The 11,984-nt window shown below is 38.1% G+C and overlaps 1 protein-coding gene across 2 annotated transcripts in view; it reads left to right on the plus strand.

Annotated features, from left to right (window-relative positions):
- Positions 1–7,235: 7,235 nt before the first annotated feature.
- The window catches only part of LOC106884290 (uncharacterized), a 104,007-nt gene continuing 99,258 nt past the window's right edge, over positions 7,236–11,984 (plus strand). The window contains exon 1 of one of the 2 annotated variants that reach the window (XR_016238325.1): positions 7,236–9,821. Coding sequence is in view for 1 of the 2 variants with exons in the window: in XM_089341803.1 (XP_089197929.1) it covers positions 9,520–9,821 (302 nt within the window). In the remaining variant the exon portion in view is untranslated. The remainder of the gene's footprint in view (positions 9,822–11,984) is intronic. The other variant, XM_089341803.1, reaches the window with a different exon arrangement.

Consider the following 11,984-nt stretch of genomic DNA (forward strand, 5'->3'; position numbering starts at 1 on the left):
TTTAAAATTTCACAATATGTGACAGCAACAGGGAAGACCCTACAAAAGTAGAGAGAGACAAGCAATTATAGGACGTCTCTGTCTCACACACACACACACATGATTTACAAACGTACACAGCATTGCATGTATATCCCTGAATGACAGCTGCATTAACGTTATCGTTGTACTGTCACTCCATATTTGTCGCTTACATAACTTTGTTCTCCCCTTCCCTGATATCAGTGACCCTCACTATGCCACCATGTTTCTCTCACACTAACACTCTTGCACTCTTCTCATTTTATCAAATAGTAGCCCAACCCCACTAGGGGGCCCATAATAGATTTTTATTGAAATTCAGTTAGCCTATAATTGAACTGGATGTTAGCTTAACATGTATGCAAAGTTTCATTAAGATTGGTTTACTGGTGTAGGCAGCAAGATGGTAACAGACAGAAATTGCCATTTATGTATAAAATATGTATATATATATATATATATATATGTAATATATGTGTGCCCAAATCTAGTATCAAGCAAAATACCTTCTGGTGTTAGATTATATCCCCATTCACAGGTTGGCTCTGCCTTTCAAGATTCCAAAGTTAATAAAGTTTGTACCTGTTTACAATTACTTACTACTTTATTGAATATGTTGTCCCAGCATGACCACACTGATTGAAACTAGTAAGGTTTAAAAGAGTAAAGTCTTGTGAATATAACAGCGACATTCTTATCATTAACCCTCTTCTGCTAATTAATAATCTTTCACAAATCATTGGTACATATACTTTCAACGAATCTCTTATTGTATATCCATTGTAATTACTTTTGTAATTATTTTTGTAAAATATTAAAAATATAAACGGAGAACAATAGTTGTTGTTTTAACATTATTGCCACTTTAGACTTGGGTGGCCACAAGAGTGGCTCCTTCATTCAAGCATCACGTCTATGTTAGAAACAATTATTATTATTATTAAAGCAGCGTCATCCTGGAAGATCTGAAGAGCTTGACGAGGACGTCCTGCAAAACCTGGTGGAACAAAATCCCATTGTAACTGTTGAGGAACTAGCAAGGAAACTTGGATTTGGTCATTCAACAACACCAGTGCTAGAAGAAAAACCACCATCTTTGGTTTCAAGACGAATGGTGTTCCTCCATCAGAATAATTCTTGGCCACATTACAGCAAGGATGACATTCTAAAGGCTGGAGCAGTTAGAATGGGAAACGATGCCCCACCCATCATATTTGTTGGACATTGATTATCATTTATTCCGCAGTTTTCAAAATTATTTGAATGGGAAAAATGTGAATTCTGTTAGCAAGGTCAGAACAGTACTGGAGGAGTATTTTTCATCACGGACAAGTGAATTTTGGAAGAGGGGCCTTGCAAGTCTACCAGGTAGATGGAAGAGCATTGTAGAAAATGAAGGAGAGTATATTTTAGATTAAAAACGAACTTTGTTTATCTTAATTTTAAAAAATAAAAGTATTAAAAACCACACTATTTATGGGATGACCCAATAAATGGGACTCTGAACTGACAACTGTGCTTACTGGCCATCAGGAGATCCTTATTTGCATGTGGACAAAGCAGTCATTTTACCAGGGGTCAACGTCTTGTATGGAGTGTCCTCAAGAGGTTTGTTACAATCATTTTCCTTTGAAGGTCCTGTTACTGGTCAAGCATACCTGGACATGCTATGCTTGTCCATTTAACCTGCCATACATGCACTTTGTGGTTAAGTTGAATTTTTCTTGTGAAAGATGGCACACTGCCTCCACTGTTGGCCAAAACATGTGAGCTTGACCGGATGGAAATTTGCTAAAACACTAGACAGGGTGAGGAGGTACAGTTGAGTTCCTTGCATGTTCTCCTGATTTAACTCCCGCAGACTTTTACTTATGGGACACCCTGAAGGATGCTGTATCATCATCATCATCATCATCATCGTTTAACGTCCGCTTTCCATGCTAGCATGGGTTGGACGATTTGACTGAGGACTGGTGAAACCGGATGGCAACACCAGGCTCCAATCTAATTTGGCAGAGTTTCTACAGCTGGATGCCCTTCCTAACGCCAACCACTCAGAGAGTGTAGTGGGTGCTTTTACGTGTCACCCGCACGAAAACGGCCACGCTCGAAATGGTGTCTTTTACGTGCCACCCACACAAGCCAGTCCAGGGGCACTGGCAACGATCTCACTCGAAAATCCTACGGGAGCCAGTCAGGCGGTACTGGCAACGGCCACGCTCAAAATGGTGCATCTCATGTGCCACCCGCACAAGAGCCAGTCCAGGGGCACTGGCAACGATCTTACTTGGCTTGCCGGGTCTCCTCACGCACAGCACATTTCCAAAGGTCTCGGTCAGTAGTCATCGCCTCGGTGAGGCCCAATGTACGAAGGTCTTGCCTCACCACCTCTGGAGAAAAATGGCTACATTGATGGCCTGTGCAGTAATTCCACTGGACACATTGACCAACATTGCCCAAGCAACAGTTCACCATACTAATAAATGCCTGGACTCTAATAGGTACCACTCTGAGCACCTTTTATAATTATAGAGGTTAAAGGTAACAGTTGTTCAAGATGCTGTGTAATGGGATTGAACTCAAAACTACATGGTTGCTAAGCAAGTATCTTAACCACACAATCAGACCTGGACCTCATGACAAAAAAAAAAAAAATCAAAAACAAAACCAAAGCAATTATAAAATATCAAATATCTATTTATATATGAATAAACTGTGGTTTAAGGGAAATTTGGTTGGTATTTCCAGCAGATTAAGTAACCATGTAGAGGCTCTTTCATTGATTTCATTTGTATAACATATTGGTTTTGTTCGACTCTCTCTCTATTAAATATTAAACATTTAAAGTAATATTACAGTGTGTGATTTACTCAAGTAATGTGCATGGACTATAAAACAGAGTTATTTAGTTTCGAAGACAGACAAAACACGAAACATAATAGTTTTCTGTTAAATAGGGTTTCAAGACAAAACACAAAACCCCGGCTATTAAATATTGACGGTTGGAACCAGTATTACATTCTGTGATTTACTTGTGTATTCACTGCAAAATAATGAGGCTTCTAGTTATATGGTCAAGAAGAGAGAATGGACACGATGTTTTTTGTGTCCAATTCAGATTCGATACAAAACATGGATATTAAATATTAAAAATTTACCAGGGTAATAAGTATAAATGATATATATTAATATTTATTTAATCCATAAAAAAACATGTCTATTAAATGTTGATTACAAGGATAGGCTCCTGGCCAAAATTTTTTGTGGAAGTGGTAGAACAATTTTATCAAACTTTGGTGTTTGTTTTATAAACTTTGGTAGAATGAAAGACAAGTTTATAAGAAATTTGCTGTAAATATTTTTGCTGTAGGAAAGTATGCTATTTAAAAAAAATTTTCCAACAAAAAAAAGATTAGCTGTTTTCTTAAAATGGTAACTTCATCAGCTAACCTACTAATTAGAGAAAGGTAATTTCTTTAAAATGTGCTATTTAGTTTACAGTCTGTTTGTGAGCCTCCTTTATGGTGAAATTTCCTATGGCAAATTTTCCCATAGCAAAAATGTTTATGGCAAGTTTTCTGAACACGGAAAGACAATGTTGATCCTGGAAGTGTTGGAACTTAAAAATACTTAGCATTAAGGCTAGGGCAAACTGGGAAGTCACCCAGGGGCCTCACTGGTCTATAGCCCCAATTCTGATCTATGTTTATTGTTCATAAGAAATACTGAAGGGACCAGTGCATTGATTTCCCCAGGGTCCTATAAAGTTGTGAAGACAGTCTTCAATGGGGTTCGCTTGTAACCCCTGTTCCTGGGCCCTAGCTTAACACATTCGGTAGAAATTACAAAGGGATCCAAATCAAACTGTTTTAAATAACACACACACACACACACACACATATATAAAATACGCGTATACACTCGTTCACATACTAATAACACTACACTAACAGCAACAAAATAGAAAACAATGCTCTGGGAAAGATGAAAGGAGAAAAAGAGAGAGAAGGTAATAGAGAGAGTGAGAACAAGAGAGGCAGAAGGATTGGGTCAAAGAGAAGCAAGGCTCAATGGGAGACAGACAAGTCTATAGAGACTACAGCAGGTACAGGCATGTTTCTAGGAAGTGAAGAAACAAAAGGAGAAAAGAGAAAGAAAGAAAATAAGAAGAAAACCTGAAGAAGAGAGCAAGGAAGAATATTAGAGAGGAGGAGAGAATAGAAGATGAGAGATGGAAAGAGAATTAGAGGTGGCGGTGGTGTAGAAGAAGGGTAAGTATGGATTAGGTTGTTTCTCCTTGTAACACTCTCTCTCTCCTTTTGGCATTTCAACCCCTTCATCCACCACCAGCGCCCTTTGTATACACCATGAACCAAAGAAGGAGATCGTTATTTCAAGAGGTTTTTGACCTGCTAGAAATAGCTGCCAAATTCTTTTAAATTTTAACCAATCGTTTGAAAGCAAGGAGGATGTGAGATAATTTGCCCTAAAACGACAGGATGGTCACATTCGGAATGCCTCTGATCCCTAGATCAACTCGATTAGAGGTTGTTGGGGTGGAGGTGACTTAGAGCTAACGGAGAGTAACAGCGGTTACTCAATCTGCTTGAAATAGCAGCAAAATCCTTGAGATAGTGCCTACAGTTGTCTTAAAACAAGAATGACATGTCAGTTAATGTCTTATAAAAGACTAGATTGTCACCTTTGAGATGTTTTTGATCCATGGATCTGCTCGATTTGTGGTGGTGGAACGGATGAGTTCGAGCTAAACAACCAATAACAACGACAAGGGCAATGGAGGAGGCAGCATATTTATTCAACGTGCTAGAAACAGCAGCCAAATCTCTTTCACATGACAGTTATATTGTTTGAAAATAAAAGGACATACTACCCTTGATACAACTATGTCTGAAAGACCCCCAACAAAAAAAATAAATAATCCCCCCCCAAATCGATGGACTGGTCATGGCTGGAATGTTTTTCGACCATAGGGTCTACTTGATCAGAACTGACCTGTAATTAAACAACAACAACAATGCTTAGAACAATAACACAAACAACATTTACGTTCTCTTTTTGTTTGTCTTCCTCCCTTAATAGACACAAATGAACATAACTAAGAAACAATTAGTAATTATCAAACACGTGCTCATTACAAATTAATTAGTTGCTGCTGCTCCAGTAGTAGTAGTAGTAGTAGTAGTAGTAGTGGTAGTGGTTGTTTAACCCAAGGTTAGTTCTGACTGAGCATATACATATATGATCAAAAGCATTGCAGTTATGATTAGCCAGTGTTTACTTTTTGTACACTGTGTATCTAGGACTACATTATGTGATGTTCGGTTTTGATTTTTTGCATTTTTTTTAAAGGTGGTAGGGTGTGATTTGAAGGAGATGTAACTGCTACTACTTGCAGGTCAAGGGAGTATCTACGGGATTCTTTTTCGTTAACTGAAGGAATGAATATAAAAATATAAGGGTTAGAGTTTACTGTATCAGATCATTATGCAGGGAAATTTCAAGGTAGAATATGTATTGTAGGGGTCAAGGAAGTGGTAGGAAGAAGTAGGTGGCTGGATGGAGAATATTTGGAGTGTTGGAGCAAGGTGGGGTGCAGTACATTGCTTCAGGACTCAACTCCAATCTCCGACCTGGTTAACTCCACATGGACTAGAATGTAGAGTCTATACAAAAGGAACATGGAAAAACGTAGTTGGTATTAATGTTATATAACATGTACATGTGCTTCCTGAGATTAGCAGACATCAATTATGTGAGCTTATGTAATTGATGTCTACCAATCTCATGAAACATGTGTACATTATACAGGGCGTCCCAGAAAGATTTACCCATTGATATTTCTTAATTATTGAAAAAATAAACTTAAGGTAAGACAATGAAATTTGACACACACGTAACTACATTTCGAAATGACCACCTTTCGCGTTGAGCATAGTCTGCAAACGAGTGGTCACTAAGTTTCATGAACAGTACCTCTTCATCCAACTTGACCCACGAAGACAGAAGGGCTTTCTTCAGATCTGACAAATTTTGAATAGGAACAAGTAGAAACATTACTCTTCAAGATGGACCAGATAACAAAGTCGATGGGACTGATGTCTAGACTTGATAGAGGCCATATCATTTTGAACCCCCAAACCGCTGAAATCCTCTTTGCACCATCGCTGGGTCAAATTGGATGTGTGGTCCGGACCTCTGTCTTGAATGAAGATGTAACGGTCATCAAAGATTTCTGTGACCAAGGGTAACACTTTCTCATCCAACATTTCTTCATAAACTTCACTGTTGACTTTAACGCCAGCAACAATGAAAGGAGACGTGGACCCATCAGATGCAACTGCAGCCCACACCATGAGAGAAGCTGGCTTCTGACAGCGTAAATGACTCCTGCTATCTTCAGGCAAGTCTCTTGTATTACGTGCATAAAGCCTTATCTTTCTGCCTATTGGTGACTGCCTTCACCGTGAAGATCTCGTCGGACCAATCAGCACATTGCTAACGTCATTTTATCCCTGTCGAGCCGTTTCCTCTTGAAACCTGCTGAAATTAACTGCTGAGATTGTTCCTTGTATGCAGTTAGCTTTAAATCCTCTTGTGCATCGACGATTTCGGAATATCAAGAGCTTTTGCAATTTTTCTTTCACACCTGCCGCGATTTCGGTTCATTCGCTTCTTCGCAGCTCCAACAGTTTGTTTGGTACGAATTTAATCATTTCCTACGATGAATTGGCTTGCTAGAGGTAGTACCAGACTCCATATACTGTTCCCAGGTATTGAACACTGTTTTACGTTACACATTCAACTGTTTTGTTATGTCCTTGTTCAAAGCCACAATCTGGTCACGTTTTGCTTTCGACGCCATCTTTGTTTATAAACCATTTTCAGACGAACGAAACAAGAGACACACGAACAAAAGACTTTTGCAAATCTTCGTGTAAAATGTCGATAATATCACCTGAACTGATATTCTTTAGGAGGAGTAAAGCACTGTATCAGGCACTGTTAATCGTACATCCCTTTTCCATATATATATATATATATATATATATATATATATATATATATATGTATTTATTTATATATGTATGTTTGTGTGTCTGTATTTGTCCCTCCAACATTGGCTCCAGCATGGCCACAGTCAAATGACTGAAACAAGTAAAAGAATAAAAGAGTAAAAGTATATAGTCACACACACACACACACAAACACTCCCACAGTCAGGGATTCTACTAAAATGAAAGCAAAAACGAGCATGGCCACCTGATTTATTGATTGCCTGATTTGTAGCCAAACATGTCTGTGGTTGCTCACTGAAATGTGGATCATTTTCAGATTCTTGTTGAATCTTTTCATCCTAATGGCTTCCTTAAATTTAGGACCTCAATGTTCCACTAAATTGTTTTCTCAGTACAGATAACCACGGAAAAAGACAACCTTGACAGCCCTCAAATCAGTCCCCAAAACCAGTTCTGTGTTGATCATTTGCGCCTTGTAGAAGCCGTATAACACCACTCAATGAGCTGAGCCTTTCTGGATCATAAAGACACATCATCAGTTCATCTCCTTCCACCAGAATGAGAAAAAAAAGAAGCATGATAATGATAACAGGTTGGATTGAGTAAGGGGACCCAGAAGCAGGGTGGGTCCATCATATGACCATAGAAGCTCATAAAAAAAAAGAGAAAAATACTTGCTGAAACACAACCTAGAATTTAAGTGCCAAGGTGAAGAAAGGTAACCTCCCACCCTGTCCCACCCCAGAAATCGAATCCTACTCCCCCATCCCCGGAAGGTTTGCACTCAAGAACCTTGATCCTGAACTTTGATACGTTAGAAGACAGAAATATGGCCACTTCAGTGAGATTTCTTTTTGTTGTGGACAATGCAACTAGAGATGTTAGAATTCAAAGAATGCTTTTATCTCAACTGAGAGTCGTTATGGTGCTGCTTCTACTTGATAATGAAGGAAATAATAAAAATAATAATTAATGATGATGATGATGATAAAATAGCAATTATAATAATGAACGAAAAGACATTATAAATCTATATGATTACTAGTTCCACCACCATCACCATCACCACCACTGCTATCACTGCCACCACCACCACCACTGCAGCCGCCAACAACAATATACAACCACAACAACAACAGTAGCAGCAGCAAGAACGTAACCGACCTTTGATCGTAGAACTGTTCCACTGGGGCCAACCTAGGCCTAAATAATGATAACACCACCACCACCACCACCACTACCGCCACTGCTGTCTCCACCCTTGACAACAATTGCAACATTACAACCCAGGAAGGATTATATTACTGTAACCAGGCCTGTGCATACACTTTTGATAGACAGCATTTAATCCTCAAATAATCCATTTTGATAAAGAATGAATAGGTTCCAGGTAATCCAAGGATAAATATGTTTTACTGCTGGTGGTCTCTAATGAAATTGTTGTAAATTTTGTGAAGTAATTGATTTGGAAGAGAGTAGACGGTCTATAGATAGTCTAATTTGGAGAAAGACTGTGGCTAATTCACAGAAAGACCAACTAACCTGTCAACAACTGATTAATCGGTCTTATATGCAACCAAAGTAACAACACCATTTTCTGTTTCTGCTACGTTTTTAAAGACGAAGGATAAAAACCACTTTTGTATACTTTACTGAATTCCACCTTACCAAATTTTGGCATGAACTAACCAATGGATTAATTCTTGCAAACAAATGCGGACAGTCTGTTATGGTTTTAGTTTTGGATTTACCTTAAATTTTACCTTATGATATTTAGGTCTTTGATGAAAAGTAGATGAAATTATTGGGGTTAAAAACCTTTTGGTAAACTGTTTGGTAAAGTGGGAATTAGTGTATGAACAGAAAGTGGGGGCTGTGGGTAATTTAGTAAAGGGGGAATAGTCTAGAAATAGAGTGACCATTTTCCTCTGGATTCCTAAACTTTGACTCTACGATAATTAGATTTTGGATGAACAGTGGATAAAAATCATTGAGGTTAAAAGTCTCTGGGTAAACTGTTTGATCTAGTGGGAATTAATCTGTGGGTAGAATAGAGGATAACTAACAGATAGAAAATCTGTAGTTAATCTGTGGATAGTCTATGGATAAACTGCTGTTACTACATATTGTAATTTGTTGATAAATAATGAGTGGATTAGGGATAACTTAAGAAGTTGTAGCAAATAATAATCTGTAACTTGATAAAGAGTATACTGAATAATTTGTGGTAAGAATTGGTTTTAAAAACTTGAGGACGAACCATTGTTTAATCTAGGGTTATAGGGTTTTAGAGTATCAAAACAGGGGTCTTTTGAACAAAGAAAATACATAGTTATAAAGGGCCTTTGGTTTATTTTTTAGTTTTAAAGGGTGGTTTTGACATTGCTTTTTAGATTTACAAAATATTTTAGACAATTTGCCCCCACACAAACAAATAAATAACAGAAGCCCAAAAAGAAAAATGGGATCAGAATCAAATGAATCTGGGAATATTTTTGACCGACATCCGCTCGTGGCGGCACGGTGCATGTTTTATCTGAACGGTGACCAACATTTTGCTGGTAAAAGTATTCTTTACAATCGAAAGAGATACCCATCTTGGGAATCGGTTTTGGTACATCTGACTGATACCTTGGCACCACAATTTGGTAAAATCCAACGAGTTTACACACCCAACACTGGCACCAGAATTCTTACGCCGTCATTATTGGAAACAAATAAGTGCTATGTGGCATCAAATTCGAAAAAGTTCAGTAAAATAAAGTAAGTAAAAAATCAATGTTTTTAGATTTTCTGTTTTGATATTTTGTTTTTTTAATTAATATTATGATATTTTGATATTTGATATTTTGTTTTTTTAATTAATATTATGATACAGTTCTATATTTAAGAGATGAGGAATTATGTACATTATTTACATTATTTACATTTGATGGATATTTGTCCTCATCTTGTTTGTTGTTAACACAATGTTTCGGCTGATATACCCTCCACAGCCTTCATCAGGTGTCTTGGGGAAAATTTCGAACCTGGGTTCTCATTCCTAAGGTATTTTTTTGATGTTGTTATTATTATTATTATTATTATTATTATTATTATTATTATTATTATTATTATTCAGGTCACTGCCTGGAATTGAACTCGGAATCTTGGGATTAGTAGCCTGCGCTCTTAACCCCAAGATTCTGAGTTCGTTTCCAGGCAGTGGGCATATGGTGTAGTGGTTAAGAGCATGGGCTACCAACGCCAAGATTCCGAGTTCGATTCCAGTCAGTGACCTGAGTAATAATAATAATAATAATAACAACAACATCGCAAAAATACCTTTGGAATGAGAACTCAGGTTCAAAATTTCCCGAAGACACCTGATGATGGCTGGAGGGTATATCAGCCGAAACGTTGTGTTAACAACAAACAAGATGAGGACAAATATCCATCAAATGTAAATAATGTACATAATGCAATATTATGATGTTAGACAAGGCAGTTATAATCGACTTGTCCCCTCTTGTAATCGGCTTGTCCCCTCTTATAATTGATTCGTCCCTTCTCCACTTATTCCCTCTTATAATCGACTTGTCCCCTCTTATAATCGACTTGTCCCCTCTTATAATCGACTTGTCCCCTCTTATAATTGACTTGTCCCCTCTCCACTTCTCCCCTCTTATAATCGACTTGTCCCCTTTTACTATTGACTTGTCCCCTCCTAATTTGACTTATTCCTCCCCCGAAACCACTGGCCTTGGGCCAAAATTTGGAACCAATGATCGAGAGAGAGAAGTAAGGTGACAAGCTGGCAGAATGGTTAACATGTTGAGCTTTGTCCATCTTAACATCCTCTGTTCAAACTCCATCAGGGTCGATTTTGCATTTCATCCTTTCAGATTCAGCGTGACACAGAATGTGACAAGGTTGGCCCCTTTGAAATACAGGTACAACAGAAACAGGAAGAAAGAGTGAGGGAAAGTTGTGGTGAAAGAGTACAGCAGGGTTTGCCCCCCCCCCCCCCCCCCCCCACCCCGATGGAGCCTCGTAGAGCTTTAGGTGTTTTCGCTCAATAAACACTCACAATGATCGGTCTGGGAATTGAAACCATGATCCTACGACCGCAAGTCCACTGCCCTAACCACTGGACCATTGCGCCTCCACTATGTATATGTATACACACATGAAATATGTAATTAATATAAATATGTATATTATATATAATGGATAAAACAATACTCTAAATGTAATCTCCTGGTAGACTGAGCGTGACTTAGTGCAGGATTTTTCAGATACAGGTATAGTCCATTTGATAGTCTTCCTCATAAAAAACCCACACGCATGCATACACACACACACACACACACACACACACACACACACACACATGCATGTGCACACACATGCACGCACGCACGCTCACATTCGCGCATGTGACAATTGAAGCCACTCAGTTCTGTAATAGCTGTTAAAGCATTAATCTTTTAATTCTCTTAACGAGCTAATTATCTTAAAAGCTCAGGTTTTTTAGTCTTTGTGGTTGGTTTAAAGCTGAAAATAGAACACAGGAAGTGGTGTGGTGTGGGGGGTGGCTTAGCTGCCTCCAGTGTACAATGCGAACAATAATACATAAAAATTATGAGATAAATAAATAAATAAACCACAAAACAACAATAGAGGGAAAAACAAAAACAATAAGAAACAAACATAAGAAATAAAGTGATTAATTTATGAATATAGTAATTTTTCTGGTCTTTAGGCTTATTTATTCATTCTGGCGGAGTCGTTAGCACACCAGACAAACAGCTTGGTGGCATCTCATCCTTCTTTACGTTTCGAGTTCAAATTCCATCGAGGTTGACTTTGTTTTTTATCCTTTAAGGATCAACAAAATAAGTACCAGTTAAGCAATGGGGTTGCTGTAATCAACTTAGCCTCTTC

This window comes from Octopus bimaculoides, chromosome 25, assembly GCF_046866305.1.
Source record: "Octopus bimaculoides isolate indiv1 chromosome 25, ASM4686630v1, whole genome shotgun sequence".
Classification (NCBI taxonomy): Eukaryota; Metazoa; Mollusca; class Cephalopoda; order Octopoda; family Octopodidae; genus Octopus; species Octopus bimaculoides.